We start from the raw sequence: 18,824 nt of genomic DNA on the forward strand, positions 1-18,824 counted from the left end.
ATGACCAAATGAGATACGGAGAGTTTTATGAACTGCAAAATGGACAATTTTGATTATATTAAATTTTAAAAGTTTTATACAAACAAAACCAATGCAACCAAGACTAGAAGGAAAGCAGAAAGCTGAGAAGTAATTTTCATAGAAAATGACTGATAAAGGCCTCATTTCTCAAATATGTAGAGTACTGAGCCAAATTTATAGAAATGTGAGTTATTCACCAATTGGTAAATGGTCAAAGATATGAACAGGCAGTTTTCAGATGAAGAAATCAAAGCTGTTTATAGTCATATGAAAAAAAATGCTCTAAGTCATTACCAATTAGAGAAACACGAATTAAAACAACTCTGAGGTACTACCTCACACTAATCAGACTGGCTAATAAGATAGAAAAGGAAAAATAAAAGTTAGTGGGGAATGTAGGAAAATTGGGACATTAATGCCCTGTTGGTGGAGTTTTGAGTTGTTCTAACCATTCTAGGGAGCAATTTGATTTTTCCCCCTAAACTTTTTAAAAAACTTATTTTTAGTTTTCAACATTCACTTTTATAAGATTTTGAGTTCTAAAATTCCGCCCCGCCCCAGACGGCATGCAATCTGATATAGGCTATACACGTACAATTATATTAAACATATTTCCACATTAGTCATGTTATGAAAAAGAATCAGAACAAAAGGGAAAAACCAAGAGAGAAAAAAGAAAAAGAAAATAGAGTGCTTTGATCTGCATTCAGACCCCATAGTTCTTTCTGTGCTTATGGATAGCATTTTTCATTATGAGTCTTTTAAAATTGTCTTAGATCATTGCATTGCTGAGAAGAGCTAAGTCTATCAAAGTTGCTCATCGCATAATGTGGCTGTTACTGTGTACAATGTTCTCCTGGTTCTGTTCACTTCACTCAGCATCAGTTCATGTAAGTCTTTCCAGGTTTTTCTGAAGCCTGCCTGCTCATCCTTTCTTATGGAACAATAGTATTCCATTACATTCATATACCACAATGTGTTCAGCTATTTCCCAATTGATGGGCACCCTCTCAATTTCCAATTCTTTGCCACCACAGAAAAAGCTGCTACAAATATTTTGTACATGTGGATCCTTTTCCCTTTTTTATGATATCTTCGGGGTAATTGTTGTATCAAAGGGTATGCACAATTTGATTGCCCTTTGGGCATAGTTCCAAATTGCTCTTCAGAACTATGCCCTAAGGGCTATAAAACCGTGCATACCCTTTGATCCGGCAATACCACTACTAGGTCACAAAGACTTTTTAAAAAAGGAAAAAGGAACTACAAATTTTTCTTTAATGTTGAAATTTGTTTTTATGTGTAATTGGAAAAAAAAACCAAAATATTATAATAAAAATATGATTAACATAAAAAAGAAATGTTTCCAAACCCCAGTTGGGTTTCAAACAGTCTAGAAGGAACAATGGTGGCAGGTAATTAAAATGACTGGCAAACAGAAAGTTCAGGCTTTGCCCTGGAGAGATAAAGGAGAGAAGAGAGATATTTTCTTTTTCTCCTTGTTCAAGCTCCATCAGCAATTTGAGTTTCAGATCTATTGATGGTACACTTGGGATCATCTTCATTAATGGCTGCCCTAGGCCAATTGTTCTGACCATGCTAGCATGACCTAGGAACCTATGATGGCTCCTTTACAACAGCTCCTTCCAACAAGCCTGTACTAGTTCAAAGTCAAAGGCAAACCCCATAAACTCGGGGAATGCTGGGCAAACTCTTCCAGGGTACTTAGGTTCCCTGTCTTCTAACAGCTATCCTGAGATAATAAAGCACTAATTGGATCATAGTTTGCTAACAGAAAAAAATTTCCACATTTCAAACCCCAAGGTATATAGCGGTCAAAATTTTTAAACATGTATATCTAGCTAAAGATCACCAGATACAGATTTACTATATTGCCTTATTTCTTACTATATCCCTCCCTGAGTCCCTCCCTCATTCTAATTTCTATAGTTTGCCCAAATAGAAATGACTAGACCTTGGGAAGAAGATTCCATAGTAACTTAGATTTCATGATATCAGTCAGCCAAGCAATGTCTAATATACATGCTAGATTTTGAGTTATTTTTCAAAGAATTTAGAAAAAAGATAGGTAGTCGATCACATCTTAACACAATGATGAGATTACAAAGATGAGTAAAAATATTGCCTCTGGTCTCAAAGGGTTTTACATTCTAACGAGGTAGACAACATGTAAACAACTGTGCACATACAAGATATATACAGTATAGACAGAAGGTAATTTAAGAGTTAAGGTACTGGATTGGAGGGTAGGAGGGAAGGAAATCAGGAAAATCTTCCCGCTGACTAGAATTTGAGGTCAGTCTTGAAGGAAGTCAGGGAAGCTAATAGTCAAAAACAATGAAGGAGAGCATTCCAAGCATGAAGGACAACCAAGGAGAGTTAGGAGACAGAATGTCAGGTAAGGAACAGCAAGTAAGTCAGCGTAGCTGAATCAAAGCAGGGAGTAAAGTCTAGGACCGCAAAGGAAGGAAGAAGGGTCTACAGTATGAAGTGCTTTAAATGCCAGATTTTATATCTGATCTTGTTCGTAAGCTACTGGAGTATATTCATCAGGGAGAAGACAGTTAAACCTGACCTTTAGGGAGCTCACTTTGGCAGATAAGTGGAGAATGGATTAGAGTGGGGACAGCTGAGGCAAAGGGGCCAGTGAGAAGGCTTCCATACTAGTTCAGTCAAGAGGTGATGAAGGACTGAGCAAGGGTGCAAGGACATATGAGAAATCATTATCCCTTGGTTATATTTGTGTACATACACACATTTATGTATGTGTGTGTAATATGTATACACACGTGCTTTTTTAAATTGTAAGAGTATTTCTATTGTGAAGGGAAAAAAAAGTCTTGATGACAGATCAATGTGTGGTATACACGTAAGAAAGGAGCCAAGGATGATAATTAGGTTGTACAGTTGAGCGATCAGAAGGATGATGGCACCCTGGAGAACTGGAAAACTGGGAAGGTAGATATGGCAAAGTTTGGAAGAAAATACAATGAACTCTCTTTTGGTCATTTAGCTTTGAGATGCCTAGGGACACGTACTTCAAAATGTCGAAAAGGCAGGTGGTGTTTCAGGATTAGAGCTCAGGAGAAACAAAGGCTGGATATAAATATGAGAATCATCTGTATAGGCATTTTAGAACTCGTGGAAATGAATGGGATCACGGAGGGAGATGGTAAGTGGACGCAGGAGAGATCCTTCAGTAACACACGGTTAAGGTGACACGGTTCAAGATCCAGTAAAAGAGACTGAGGAGCAGACCGGTAGAACTAGAAGGGAGGAATGTCATGAAAACCTAGGGATTTAGCAATTAAAAGTTTCACTGATGACTTTGGAGTTTCGATTGAATGATGTCAGAAGCCAGATTGCAGAGGGTTTGGGAAAAAGTGAAAGTGGAAGCATCAAGTGTTTAAGCCTTTCTCAAGAAACATAACCAAGGAGAGTAAAGACTGAGGACACGTTTACTGGGGATGGGTGGACCATGCCCTAAAATCCTAAATAGGAAGAATTTACCTCATGTGTTATCACATTTCCGAGTCAAATTATGAAGATACCAAAAACATCAGTGACAAATGGGGAAGGTGGTTAAAGAGAAGGATGTGGATACACAGGGATCAACTCCAGAACAATTTAAAAAAATTTGCATTTTGCAGGACAAAGCCCAGGTTGGTTAGGGTATGGTGGTGATAGGTTGAAGAGGGCCTGGTGCTGAGTTCAATGGCTTTGACTTAGCATTCCCAAGGTTCTGAAGACGTATTAATGCATTCCATAAATGTTGGTCGAACACAACGGAAAAGAATCGGCATGAACCGCCCAGCAAACTAAGCCATCCGCTGAATCCTCCCAACCTCCAGCGCGCCCCTCCTCCCGGCCGGAAGCGCCCCTCTAGGCAACTTCCCGCGGCGCGTCTCCATGGCAAGGCGGTCGTCCGGTTAGACCACTGGGCGCCGCCATATTGGAAACCCTGAGCGACGGCGGCGTCTCGAGTCATGGCGGCGCCCGAGCTGCTGGAGGTGCGGCCAGGCCTCTATCTGGGTGGGGCCGCTGCCAGAGAGCGGAGCCGACTGAGGGAGGCAGGCGTCACGGCCGTGCTGACGGTGGACACCGAGGAGCCGAACGGCGACCTCGAGGGCCTGCAGACCCTCTTCATCTCAGCGCGGGACGAGCCCGAGACGGACCTGCTCAGTCGGTTGGACCACTGCGTCGCCTTCATCGGCCGGGCGCGCGCTGATGGTGCCGCAGTGCTCGTGCATTGGTGAGCGTACAGGGACGGCGGTGGTGGCGTAGGGTCACCCCGCCCCCTGGAGCGAGGGCTCTTGGGAAAAGAGGCCGCGATACGGGTGGAAGTGGGGCTGGGGAAGTTCCGGGAAACCGCTCGGTCCCTTAGCTGCTCCCCGAGGGTGGCTGAGTTGTTTTAAATAGACTTGAACACTTAGGGAAGCTGTTGTTACGCCCCATCCCCTCCCCGCTCTTGAGAATTGAGCCCAGTATGCAGGCTAGGTGGGCCGCTAGGTGGCGCAGTGGGTAGAGTGCCGGACCTGGAGTTGGGAAGACTCTGGGCAAGTCACTTCACCATGGTTGCCTCAGTTTCCCCATCTGTAAACTGAGCTGGAGAAGGAAATGGCAAGCCACTCCAGTATCTCTGCCAAGAAGACCCCAAATGGGGTTGCGAAGAATCAAACACGACTCAAAATCAGCAACATCGAGGCCAAGGATATCGAACTTGGCTAAGTTCCCTGAGCCACATTTCCCAATCTGCGCCTCAGCTCTCCCCTTAGCCTTTATTATCATAAACACACACACACACAAATACTGTAATTCAGCTACATTGTGGGCAGAATGGACTTTTGTAGACTAGCCCAGAAACATAACCATGTCCTATGGCACGTATTTGTAACAAAGTATCTCTCAATGACACATGGCTGGGAACATCACCCACGCCCACCCCCACGAACTTGGAAGGGAATACTGAAACTCAGGAAAATCACAAGCCTTTTCTTGCTCTTACAAGTATTTTGTGTGGGTGTCATTTGGAAATTCCTCAAATTGGGGCATCCTATGAAAAGTAACAGCTGGAACTTAATAATGATCATTACGTCTAGGAGGGCATTTGACTTCGGGTAAGAGCAGAGGCACCTCAACGGTGTTTGTGCTTTCTAGTTGCCTTTTTAGTAAAGCAGATACAATAGCCTTACTTAGTCATAATCGTTTGCCATTGGCAATAGGTTATATTCAGGGAGTGTGTGAACTCCATAGAAGGCATTAAATACCATGAGCCTCAAATTCCTCATTTGTAAAAAAGGGTTCAGGGTCTCTTTCACCTCTCAGTTCTTTGTTCCATAATTCTGTGATTTAGCAGCATGGAGAATAGATATGTCAAACAGATTTGGGGAATTAAAAATAATGTTCTAAAGTATAAGAAGTGGTAACATTCAGTGGGGCATAGTAGAAGGAACTGGGTTTGAATCTCCATCTGATATTCATCAATCAGAAAACATTTATTAAGTGCTTATTATATACTACTCACTGTGCTAAGCTCTAGAGATACAAAAAAAGAGAAGAATACAGTCTTTGATCTCAAAGATCTTACAGTCTAATGGAGGACACAACATGCAAACCACCAAGGACATAGGAGAGACATACACAGTAGGTGGAAGGTAATCTCAGAGGGAAGGCACCAGAAGCTGGGAGAAATAGGAAAGGTGTCTTGCAGAAAGTAGGATTTGAGTTGAGTCTTGAAGGAAGGCAGGACGTGGAGGTGAGGAGGGAAAGCATTCCAGGCATAGTGGACAGCTGTGAAAATGCCCAGGGCTGGGAAATGGAATGTCCTATATGAGGAACAGCATAAAGGAAGTGTTAGATTGTAGAGTACGTAGTAAGGAAGTAAAGTGTCAGAAGATTGGAAACGTAGGAAGGGGCCAAATTATGAAGGGCTTCACCAGTCGAACAGAGGGTTTTGTATCTGATCCCAGAAGTACTTAGGAGCCCCTGGAGTTTATTGAGTAATGATCAAGACTGCACTGTAGGAATACTTTTAAAGCAAGGAGACTAACTTGAAGTCTATTGTAGTTGCTGCCTATCTGACCAGGGTTAAGTCCTTTAACTTTTTGGGGCATCATTTTCTGCATTTGTAAAAATAGGGGGGTTGAACTGCATGTTATCTAAGGTACTTTCCAACTTTAGAAGAAATCTTTAGATCAATCCTCTCTGCCCTCCAGACTTTCTCCACACTGCTCCCCTTTCGTTTCTCTTTTATCTCTGACTGCTCCATCTCAGTTTCCTGTGCAGGATCATCATCTATATCCTGCCCCTTAACTATGGGTGCCCCTGCAGTTTCTTTCATGGGCTCTCTCTCTTCTTCCTCTGCACTGTGTCTTGGTTATTACACCAGCTCCTCTGGGCTCAATTATCATTTCTACACAGGTAACTCCCAGACCTACATATCCAGCCCTGCCATGTTTCCTGAGCTCGAGTCCCATGTCACCAACAGCTTATTCCTAACTATATATATATCCAACTGTCACCTCAATCTTAATCTGACCAGAATAGAACTTGTTATCTTTCTCTTAAATATGCCCTCTTTCTAGTTTCTGATTTCTCTAAAGAGTAGCAGCATCCTGCCAGTCACCAGTTTTGAATCCTTTGCTGCCCTTAGCTCCTCCCTTCCCTTCACCTCAGCACAGCCCATCACTGAGTCCTGGTCACTCTGCCTCCACAACATTTCCATTTCCCAAGCTGCCATGGCCCTTGTCAGCTTTTATTTGGTCTACTGAACTTGTTTTTCATTGGCCGCCCAGCCCGGTCCAGGCCAGTTCAGTTCCTAGAGCTCGCCTCTGACCATGTTGCTCCCTAATCAGTAAACTTCAGCAGCTCCCTCTTGCCTCTAGTATAAAACAGAGTCCTTCACAACATGGGACCAACCTGCTTTTCCAGCCTTATTATATCTTATTCCCCTTCCTGTACTATACAGTGCAACCAGACTGCCCCTCACTCATGACATCCCCATCTCCCTTGTCCTAGCCCAGGGGTGGGGAACCTGCTGCATCGAGGCCACATGTGGTCCTCTAGGTCCTCAAGTGGGATTCGGGCAAAGGGCTGCACTTAAGGACCTAGAGGGCCACGTCTGGCCTGGAGGCCATAGGTTCCCCACCCCTGTCCTAGCCTTTGGCCTGACTCTCTCTCAGGCATGGAATATACTCCCTCCTTGCCTCTGCCTGCTAGAATTTCTAGTCTCCTTCCAAGCTCAGCTCAAGCACTACCTTCTACAGAAGGACTTTCCTAATCCCTCTTCCCTTGTTAGTGCCTCCCTCCCCCAGTTATCTCAGATTTATTTTGCATGAACTAGGGTGGATAGAATTTGGGGACATATACTTGCTTGTGTACATATTCTCTTCTATGACTGCAATAAACAATTTCATCTTTGTTTCTTTGGAGACTCGTTATATAGTCAATCGTCCAGGGCCTGCTGTGTGCCAGGACCTGTGCTATGTCTCTAGCATCATGCCTACAACTTTCTAGGTGCAGTGAGGTGTCACAGTGAATAAGGTCCCAAATTGGAGTCAGGAAAACAGTTCAAATCCTGAGAGTTTGTGGCCCTGGGTAAACCACTTACCCTCCCTCAGCCTCAGGTTCCTCATCTATAAAATAACAATACCCACCTCACAGGGTTGTGAAAATAAAATGAGATCATATGTAAAGCGCTTTGTAAACCTTTCAATACTATAGAAATGCTAGCTATTATGATTGGAAGTTGCTTTCATTTGAAACTTTTAAGTGACATATAGATTTTAATAATCACCTAAACGGCTGTGATAGGCACTGTTGTCATTTAAATAGAAAAGATAATACTTTTTCTATTTCCAACATGATATGCTTGGTTCTTAGCACTATCCTTGGCACATTTTAAACCCTTGATAAATGCTTTCCCATTCATTCACGTTATTTTTACATACACAGTGAGTGTATAACAACCACTTAAATTTACATAATATTTGACACCTTAGAAAGCGCTTTCCTCAGTTACCTGTGAAATAGGTTGTGCATGTGTTATAATTTTCCCCCTTCCCTCATTTTACAGATGATTAAACCAAGGCAAAGGGAGAGAAGGACTTGCAAGTCTATTCTATTTTCCATGATGCCCCATTGTCTTCCACAAGTAGGCATGGCCCTTGGACCGTATTCCATGGTAGAATTAGAGATCTAGGTCTGCAGGGGACCTCAGGGGCCATCTCCAATGCTCTTTTCTTACAGATAAGAAAACTGAGGCCCAGAGAGTCATTAACTTGCCCAAGAGAGTCCGTGTTCCTTCAGATTGCCAAGGTAGTATTTGAACTCAGACCCTCCAACACCAGAGCCAGTAGTCTTTCCACTGCAACACACTGTCTGAAAGAAGAGTCAGATTTGGATTCACGAGAAATTGGACCTGCACATTTGACATCATAATAATCCATATTTGCAGAATGCCTTACATACATTATCTCATTCAGTTCATACAAAAGCCCTGTGGAGTATATAGAATTTACACATTCCAACATCTTAGATTATTGAGAGGACAGGATGGAAATTTGTACCTTACAATGAGACTGATTTATGCAAGGCTGGTGTCAATAGGCAATCACAATGTCATGAGACTTAGGTGAAAACCAGGCTTATTACTAGAGGAATGAACATGCATGTTGAATCCAGAGTTCCCAGTCCCTATAGAAGTTTGCACATTTATGACCGTGCAGGAGAAGGATCAGGAGAAAACACATATTTCTCCCTAAAGGGGTATGGCATGGGAGGGGAAAGGTGCAGTAAGAGTGGGAAAAGGACGAAACCCTTCCTGAAGGGGAGGAGCAAGGCAATGGCAAAAGCTGCCTTTTTTTTTTTCCCTTGGGAACTGCTAGACGGTGAAGATAGGAGGGTCCACTTATCTGCAAAGGACCCCAGCTGCACAGACATTTTCCCAGTCTTTCCTCCCAAGGACACACAGGGAGTCCAGCTTGGATGCAACAACAAATTATGTCAGCTCAGGGGGAGCTTTGTCCATGACATATTCAGGGCCTCTTGGATGCTCTGGGTCCAGTGTTTGTGGAAAAATATGGCAACTCAAAAAGACAAGTTCAGTTAACAGCCCTTAACACTGTTAATTTTCTTTTGTTGTTGCCTGGATTTGGAGTTACTTTGGTAATGCTGGGCTGTTTTAACTGTTGTGTTGGGAAATACAGAGGCATGGGCTTTTATACTCCACATTTACGTGTGTGTGTGTGTGTATGTGTGTGTGTGTGTGTGTGTGTGCATGCTAGATGGATATTAAAGGCAAAACATTTGCTTGAATAGCGGAGCCAGATAAAAATGGAACAGAATTTTACCAGTACTTAACAAAAGAAATGTTATTTGCCTCTATCATTGACAAGTTAATTGTAAAAGACTCTTTTCAGCCATGCAGGTGTAAGTCGAAGCGTTGCTGTCCTCACTGCTTATCTGATGAAGACTGAGCAGCTCTCTTTTGAAGATGCCTATGGCAGCCTCCAGACCATCAAGCCAGAGGCTAAGTGTGTTGATTGTTTTGGGCTTTTTTTCTGTTCCTATGAGAAAGGATGTGTTTCCTCCTTGAACAAAAAGTTGACCTCTGTTTTTTGTTTGTTATTACAGAATGAATGAGGGATTTGAGTGGCAGCTGAAGCTTTACCAGGCAATGAGTTGTGAAGTGGACACCTCTAGTGCGATTTATAAGCAATATCGGTTACAAAAAGTTACTGAGAAATATCCTGGTGAGTGTGGATCCTCAGCCCAAGAGGAATACTCTTAACTTCTGAGGCTGTCACTTCTTCTCCTCACATTAACAGAGCATTATCTGGATATGCACAGGGTTTGTATGTTCACAGTTGGGTGCATTGTAATTGTTCCCTACAGAATTACAGAATCTGCCACAGGATGTCTTTGCTGTTGACCCAACTCTTATTTCCCAAGAATTGAAAAATGAGATTCTCTACAAATGTAGGAGGTGCAGGTAAAGTATTTTGCAAGGTGTAGAGATTTTATATTGCTTAGATAAAGAAACATGTTTGAAGTTCTGATGTCTTCTTATTAGCTTATCAAATTTGGAAAAATGGCAGTGCTACTGAATAAAAGATAATTTGTAACTCAGATCTCAGATCCAAATTAGACATACAGAGGAGTGTGAGTTATAGAGACACCAAAGGAATTTCAGATTATAGGAGCTGCCCTGTCTCAAAGCCAGGTGGTATGATGGAGGTCTCCAGAAGAGCCCATGCTCCTTTACCTGATATTCAAGGTCCTTCCTTGCTGGGATTCTCCATTACTGAAGTGTTCATCACTTTACCTGCGGTTCCACTCGGCCAGACCGCTCCCCAGAGATGCCCTAGGCTTTCCCTCCTCCATATCTTTGCTCACATTTTCCTCTACATGGCCTAGAATGCCCTTCTCACCTCAGCAGCCAAGTGCAGTGGATAGAGCGCTACATTTGGAGTCAGGAAGCCTGAATTCAAATGCAGCCTGAGACACTTCTTCCTAGCTGTGTAACCAAGGACAAATCACTTAACTGCTGCCTGTCTCTGTTCTGTCTATAAGATCAGGATAATAACAGCACCTACCTAAGAGGGCTATTGTGAGGATTAAATGAGATAACATATGGAAAAGACTTTGCAAACCTTCAAACACTGTATCATCATCATCATCATCATCATCATCATCATCAACAGCATTATTATTAGCAATGACATAATGTCATGACAATTATTAATATATAACTGTAAAAATGTGTAGGATATAAAAGTATAATAATAAAGGTTCTGACAAAATGACATGGAAATTCAGAGGAGGAAAAGATTTCTTCAAGTTGATAAGATGAGGAAAGTTAGTAGATTATAAAAGAGGCAGCATTTGAGCTGGGCCTTGATGATAATTTTAGAAATAGGTATTAATATATATTATGACAATCATAAATAGTAATTATTAATGTATTATAATAACAAATCACAGTCCTCTCTTCCCCCCAACTCTGACCATGTACTTTTCCATCAACTTTTCCATCCACCTTTGCTGATCTTATCAACTTGAAGAAATCTTCCTCCTCTGAATTTCCATGTCATTTCATTGGTACCTTCTCACTACACTTGTATACTCTACCTGTTTTTACAGCTATATCTTCTTTTCTCTCTTAACTATAAGCTCCATGAAGACAGACATTTTTATTCTTCTTTGTGTTCCCTACAAGTACAGTGCCTATGCTTAGATTCTCAAGAAATACTTGTTGAATAAATTTAAAATATTCCATAATCACATATTTCATGTATTTTTAGAAATCTTTTTTCTGGTTACTGATGTTCTCTGTGGTTTGGAAATTGTAGGCGTTCCTTATTTCGGAGTTCTAGTATTTTGGATCACAGTGAAGGAAGTGGACCAGCAGCCTTTGCTCATAAGAAAATGACGCCTCTAATAATTAACACAGGGAATGAGGCCAAATGTACTTCTTATTTCATTGAACCTGTTCAGTGGATGGAATCTGCATTGTTAGGTGTCATGGATGGACAGGTGAGTAGAACATTTAGTTTTATTAAGGGGATTTCGTTACACCAACTATAATTCATTTTTCCTTCTTACATTTTTGTTTTTCACAATATTCTCATGATGTGTTTGTTTCTTTAATGCATGCCCTGTCCTGTCCCTTTTACCAGCAGTACCTCCCATTATGTCCCTCCTGCATATATTACACATAAAAATCCATTAATAGTTCATCAACAAACTGTTACACAGCTGTGGGAGAATAATGAAGTCCAACCTCTTTAATTTTGTGCAGGAACAAAAGTTTTGAAATGATTTATGGGATAGTTAAGGACAATTTAATATTAAATCTGTGCTTGTTTGTTTTTTTTTCTGGTGAAGGACACTAGATTGACATAATTAAATTAGTAAAACTCATTTTCTGTCCTTTCAATTCAGTATTTGATAATTGTAGTAAATTCATTCTCTATCTTCCCATATTTATAAAACAAAATTGCTATTTCTCTTTTCTTCTATATTTTTCCTCTTTATTAACCAGAAACATGTTTCCTTTAAATAGTTAAACTTTTGTTATGGTATTTCCAAGGCCTAGCTTTTCAGGATACAATTTACATGACATAGTTTTCCTCCAGGATTTTCAGCCATACCAATAAGTTAATATTGAAAGATTCATTTTATATTGTAATTTTATTCTATAATGATTAAAAAGGTTTGAGAGACATAGCTTCTGAGTAATTTAGTCATTTTATTAATGAGGCCAGCAGGTTATTAATAAAAGGATGGTCATTTGGTCCTTTCTCTTAAACCAAAGATAATCATGGTGGAGTGGGCTCATAGTTTATATTCGCTGGAAGACTAGGTGGTCAGAGAGTGGCCAAAAGTGACCCTTGGAAATTATCTTTCTACTCAGACCACTCGAAGCCTTGGGCTATCTAGACAAAAGGGGTTGTCTACACGCTAGCTTGAGTAGAACCCAGTGGGCTTCTCCTTGAACTGTGGGTTGGGTGGGGTCTGACCTAGATGGGGAGAGTTAATTCAGTCTCATTATCAGTAATGTCCTTTAAGAAACTGAACTTTTTAAAATGAGAAATTTAGAAGAAGGGGAGAGATCTGAATCTCTCCAAGATATTGGTTGTTAATCATTTCTCTCAATCCATTTAGTCAGCAAGTATGTTTTAAGCACTTACTAAATTCTGGGAATACAAATGTAATTTAGAAAGGCAAACCCTGCCCTCAAAGAATTTGCTTTCTAATGGAAGAAGGCAATACATTAAAGGAAGTTGAAAGGACCACCTAGGTAGGAACAATATAGTAGAGAAAGTCAGGTGTGAAGCCTGGAGAGGAATAAGCTATGGCTCGCCTGATGTCCTTCTTTAAAAGGAGGTTCAGGCAGAAGCCGTACAATCACAGGGTTGCAGTGGTATTGATAACCTTTTTGTGCATAGCTCTGTATTAAGCCCTTGTGAGGAAACATGATAAAATTTTCACCCTGAAAGAATTCAGCCTAGTACAAGATAGAAATTACAACACACTCAGCTACTACTAGAGAACAGTGACAAACCCAATACCCACGAAAACCTGCATAAAACTCTTCCTTAACTACTTTAATCTGATGGAACCCTGATAAAGTGCCCCCAGCCCCAATATTCTAACTTCCTTATGGGCCCCACTGAACAGTAGGCCCACTGCCCCTACCTAGCCATTCCACTCATGCCTCACCCCCCACTCAGTATCCTAACTTCTTCATATATGCTTCACTGCTCACTAGAACAACAGGTACATAAATGAACTCATATTTCTCACAGAAACAGGCATGTCCATGTGATGGGATCCCAGCCACTGCCTCTAGCAAGCCACTGCCCCCAGACCCAGTCCTCATATTTCCAACAGAAACAGCAGGTGCGTCCATGCACTCAATCACAACCAACTCCATCTAAGTCTCAGCATCGTAAAACTCAGCCAATCAGAAAGCAGCACCACCAGGATGCCTGAGCAGGATACGGACCCCAAAACAAGAGAAGAGACTTTCCCTAAGTAGGCACCTGTGCAGTAATAGCAAAAGCTGTCCTTTAGGTGAACTTATGACATAGAGAAGCTTATTATAGTATCATTATCATATATACATACCCCCCTCCCAAATGGGTTTTTCTGTATGCATTGTGGGTGATCCGTATACACAGTTCCACTGAGGCTGGGACCCCTCCCGATTACCTAATCCCTTAACAAACACCTCCTGCCTTTTTAATATTCATAATTTCTGTTATGTAATTGCATCTTTACCCTATAAAAATCCATCTTGCTTTCTCTGAAGTTGCTGATTCCTCTTAGAACTTAGTCCTTTTCCTGAGGGGTGTCAGTCCTCAATAAATGCTTATACTTCGATTAGAGGTAGTCCGACTGTGAATTCTTTGAGATAGTTCCACAACAACACATCATAAAACCACAACAAATCCCTAGTAATCTCTTGTCCCTTTGAAATCTTATGGTACCTACTGTCTGCCATATGTACATACATATGTGTGTATACATACATACTTATGTATGTATGTATACACACATATATCCCACTTAATTTCATATTTCATTGTTGATGTCTTGACTCTCCAGTTAGATTAAAAACTCTTTGAGAATACAGGGAATTTTTTTTTTGTCTAGCTCTTCCACAGTGCTATAGACACTCAGATATTTGTTGAAGTAGTGATTAATATATTTATAAGTGCTCAGTATATATTACAGTAGGGTACTGTGGCTTCTTTACCCTTATTCACTACTTTTTTTTGAAGGTTGAGAATACTGAACTTTAAATTCTTAAGACCCTTCTTTTGTATCAAGGTCTTAGATATTTAGGTTGTGCAGCGGATAGAGTGGGGGGCCTGGAGTCAAGAAGATTTCTCTTCCTGAGTTCAAATCTGACCTCAGACACTCACTTGCTTTGTGACCCTGGGCAAGTTACTTAACTCTGTTTGCCTCAATTTCCGTATCTTTTAAAATTGACAAGATGCAAGGTCACCAAAATGCTGGGGTGCAAGAGGGGGTGTGTGTGTGTGTGTGTGTGTGTGTGTGTGTGTGTGTGTGTTTATGTCCAAAAGAATTTGCTCAGGCTGTCTCCAAATCAAGTGAAAGCAGTTATTTTGGATAACACACCAAGCAGACTCCTCCTTAAAGGAGGTCACACACAGCCCCCTAAGGGAGGCTTCTGCTTCTGAGAGACACCCCTTAAGGAAGATGCCCCAGCTAGGAGAAGCTAGGAATTCTTGTTATGGAAATGTGCTATGTGGGCAGGGAGAAAAGGTAATCAGGGTTGTACTGGCTATGGGCAGGGAGCTTAGAGTTTTGATTCTATTGTCCAGCCCATTTGCTCTGGGAGGAGGGGCTGTTTGAATCTATTTGAATCTTATTATCTCATTGACTAGTCTCTTTGAATCTCTTTATCTCCTGAAAGGCTTCATTCAGCTAGTACCATTGTCTCCTGTCTAGAAGTAGGTGCCCAAATTCATTTGGGAAGAAGGGGTCTTGAAGAGTCAGGCATGACTGAAAAATGACTAAACAACAACAACAAATGACTGAACAGTCTGGTAACCTTGGGAAAGTATTAGATTCAGAGGATACATATAAGAAGGACTCTGTATCATAGTTTATAAAATAAAGATTTTAACTCACATTTGGCTAACAATTTAAGGTTTGCAAAGATAAATTATTTCTGAGCAAATAAAAATCTAATATCAAATGAATGACACATGAATATTACAACAGATTTACAAAATTAATGCCAATCTACTATTAGTTTCCTTTTGAGGTGTCATCTCCTAGAAACTGATCAATCCCTACCCGATTCTAGCCATTAACCGATTTTGATGAATGAAAGTCTGAGAGACATAATTTCTGGGTAATTAATCACTTTATGAATCATGGCTAGTGAATAATTACTAAAAGGATGGTCATTTGGCTTTTTCTTGTAAACCAAAGACAATCTTGGGGGCCTCTGAATGCTTAAAAAGCCCAAGGAAAAGGGCACGTCCCTGAGGATGGGAATCAACTTTGATTGGTTAACAGTCAGTGAAAGATGGACAAATTAATGAGGAGGTGGGCAAAAAAGTCTTCAGCTGCTCCTGCAGAGAGGACCTAATCATGAGACTCAGATAACTCCAGTAATATGGGCAAATGAATCCATCTCTACCCAGACCTCAAAGATTGGTTTTCTCCTTCATAAACTAGGCCACCCTAAATTCTATAGGAAGGTTCCAAGACAGGGGCTTATTTCCTAAAGGCAAGATCTCACTTAGACTGGATTTTCTTTGTAAGATCTCCTAGTTGGGTAGAATCCTACCTGAGACTGAAAAGCATGTCCCTTGACAGTTTGGGCAATCTCATCTCTGAGCAGTGTCCTTCAGATGCTAGCTGAATAACCTACAAGCGGCTGATTTATAAATGAGGAAATAGAAAAGGGAAAATCTTGAGCTCAGTTAATAATTGGCTATTAATTCAAGAGACAAGTGATAACTTCTCTCATGGTACTATTCTGATTGAATATCATGGTTTCTGAATGTTAGCTGCTTTTAGTAATAAAAATGGTCATCTTTTTAGTTAGTCCCCCACAATGAAATTAATTTGGAGGTATAATCTCTCTGAATTTAATTTGATTTATTCTACTTAGAGAGATTCTCTTTATATAAATTATCTAATGTTTCTTCTGTAACAATTTTTAAAATTTCATTCTTCTTCAATGCTTCAAATTACCATCTGCCTTTTCCTTCCTTCACCCCACTCCCAACTGCTCAGTTCCGAGCAGACCCTAGACACCCCCTCTTGTCTTGATGCTGACTCCTTCACACCCAACCTTGCCTGAGATAAGTCAGAGCCATTGGTTGGGGACTTCCCAAGACACCCTAAGTACTACCTAACCTATCTTCCCTAAAACTGAATCCTCTTCTATATCTTATGTCCCCTAATTAGAATGGGGATGCTTTGAGAACAGACAGTTTCACATTTCCATTTGTATCCCCAGCAATTAGTCAGGAGCTTGACACATAGTTAAGTGCCTACTAAATACCTTTCTGTTCATTCCATGTCATTCCATCAACAGGTCACAGAGTAGAAAAGCAATTTAAACAGACATGCCTTGTTGTCTTTTACATATATGTGTTTCAGTCCTCCAATAGATCTCTGATCTCATATATTTTGGTACTCCCTTCCAAGAAGGCAATTCAAAACCCATTCATGCCTTTTCATCTTGTAAAGCTGTCCATATCCTTCTATAAATCCTGCATGGAGGTCTGCTCAGCATACTGGGGGCCTTCTTGATGTCTTAACATGATGAAGGAAGCAGCACAGGGACAGGATGTCTTTTTTCCTCTGCTTTTGAGACATGACTGGTCCACCTCTTCTAGTCACATATATACCTTTTTGATGATATCTTTTTGATGATATCTTTTACCCCTACAGCTTTGTGGGTGCTCCCCAAGGGCCAGCCTAGCCAAGTACAGAGAAGATAATTCCCAATAGGCTGGCCCCCAAGGAATGAAAGGCTAGAGTTCTGGACTAGTCCTGAGATTTCATTGGTGTAGGGATGTCAGAGGGAAGTTCTAGCAATGCAGATCACCTCCTTCTCTGCTAAAGTCTTGGCTTCCTAGAACTGTGAGAAGCAAAGTGACTTGCCTAGGTTCACATTGCTGGTAGTGTCAGGGGCAGTACTTGAACCCAGGTCTTCTGGTTTCAAAGCTGACTTTCTATGTGTCATGAAATGCTGTTCCCTGAAACAAAGGAAAAATTAGACTTTTGTAGCATAAACTGTTATAATAATATTTGCTATTGCTTATAAATTCCAGCATATCAGCAAAATTCGAATTCCCTAAATACGTACCGTTAATGAGGGACCACTTCTTAGAGAAAACGAGTTTTAAGTACTTGGGAGATCTTTTACTTGGATTTTAGAAGTCAAAGTTTTCTTAATGTGTTGCCACTTGACACTCACCTTTTTTGGCTGCTGACCTGGCCATATCATGGTTGCTGTGAAATCTTTTTTTTAATTCTTTTTTCGAATATAATGTTTTCTTTAGCAACTATATTTCTTTAACTAAATTTACTCTTACTCTGAAGTCATGCTATTATTTAAATTTGTTTTTTTAAAAAAGAATGACTTTTTTGAGATTCTAGATTAAAGAAAAGTTAGAACAAATCTGCAGAATAGGAATCATACCTGTTTTCTATCAGAGAGAAGCCTATGGGTAAAAATTTTTTAAATGCTTACAACAAATATTTATATTCTTTAAACAGTGCTTCTCTAAAAGTGCGACATCAGTGCCAAGTAGTATTACTTTTTTTGGTCATATCTTTGATCTCAAAGTGCTTCAAAGATATCTCAGAGTTAGGTTGATTTGTAGATGGAATAACTGAGACAAGGGTAAATGATTTTCACAATGTCATTGGCAGCCTTCCTTAATTTGGGTTTACTTTCTATGTTTGTTTCCCTGTGTTTGCTTTCACTATGATTTTTGTTTCTGGGTATTAGATTATTGACTGTAGTTTTAAATGCAAATTCATCTTTGTCAGTGGGTTTGCTCTATAAAGATAACCCTTCTGTGTTTTATTTTTAGCTCCTTTGCCCAAAGTGCAGTGCTAAGTTGGGTTCCTTCAACTGGTATGGCGAGCAGTGTTCTTGTGGCCGGTGGATGACGCCTGCTTTTCAAATACATAAGAATAGAGTGGATGAAATGAAAATGCTACCCCTTCTTGGATCACAAGCAAGAAAAACGTAAATTCTTTTAAAAACTGATTTTGATAACTGACTTAAAAAGAAACTTCTTTATATCTCATGCCTTTGTTCATTACTATTCCTCATAGATTTTTTAATTTATAGGCAACCATAGTTTTTGATTATATTTTATTGGAATTGGCACAAGAAAATACATCCCTTCATGTGATCAGCCTCATCTTGTTCTCTTTCTTGGTCATGGATACAAAATGTGCCAAATGTATCTAAGTGGAATAAATTTAATGGGAACTAAGGTATTTCTAACCACATAAACCATGTGCGTGTGCATTATGAACATAGATGAATATATATGTGTGTATATACAGTTCGGTATTAAAACCCCTATATTATCCAAATGCTTAGGATATTTGCGTGTGGCTTTTTTTAAACTAGGCTTCATTTGTGAAATGTTAGTGTTGCAGCTTCACTTGACTTATGGTCTGATGACTGAATTTGTGGGAAAAAAGAGGTTGTTGCTTCTGCATAAAAGCCAAGTTGCTAAACAAGATGCAGGTGTTTACAAGGT

At 40.4% G+C, this 18,824-nt stretch overlaps 1 protein-coding gene across 1 annotated transcript; it reads left to right on the top strand.

The window, feature by feature from the left end:
• Window positions 1-3,811: 3,811 nt before the first annotated feature.
• Window positions 3,812-18,567, top strand: DUSP12 (dual specificity phosphatase 12). The gene is given in 8 exon segments (XM_036756384.1): window positions 3,812-3,893; window positions 3,896-3,925; window positions 3,928-4,294; window positions 9,462-9,575; window positions 9,676-9,794; window positions 9,937-10,033; window positions 11,394-11,577; window positions 18,141-18,567. Coding segments are annotated over 8 exon segments (1,155 nt in total). The 3' UTR covers window positions 18,303-18,567.
• The last annotated feature ends 257 nt before the right edge of the window (window positions 18,568-18,824 follow it).

This window comes from Trichosurus vulpecula, chromosome 4 (assembly GCF_011100635.1).
Source record: "Trichosurus vulpecula isolate mTriVul1 chromosome 4, mTriVul1.pri, whole genome shotgun sequence".
NCBI classification, from domain to species: Eukaryota; Metazoa; Chordata; class Mammalia; order Diprotodontia; family Phalangeridae; genus Trichosurus; species Trichosurus vulpecula.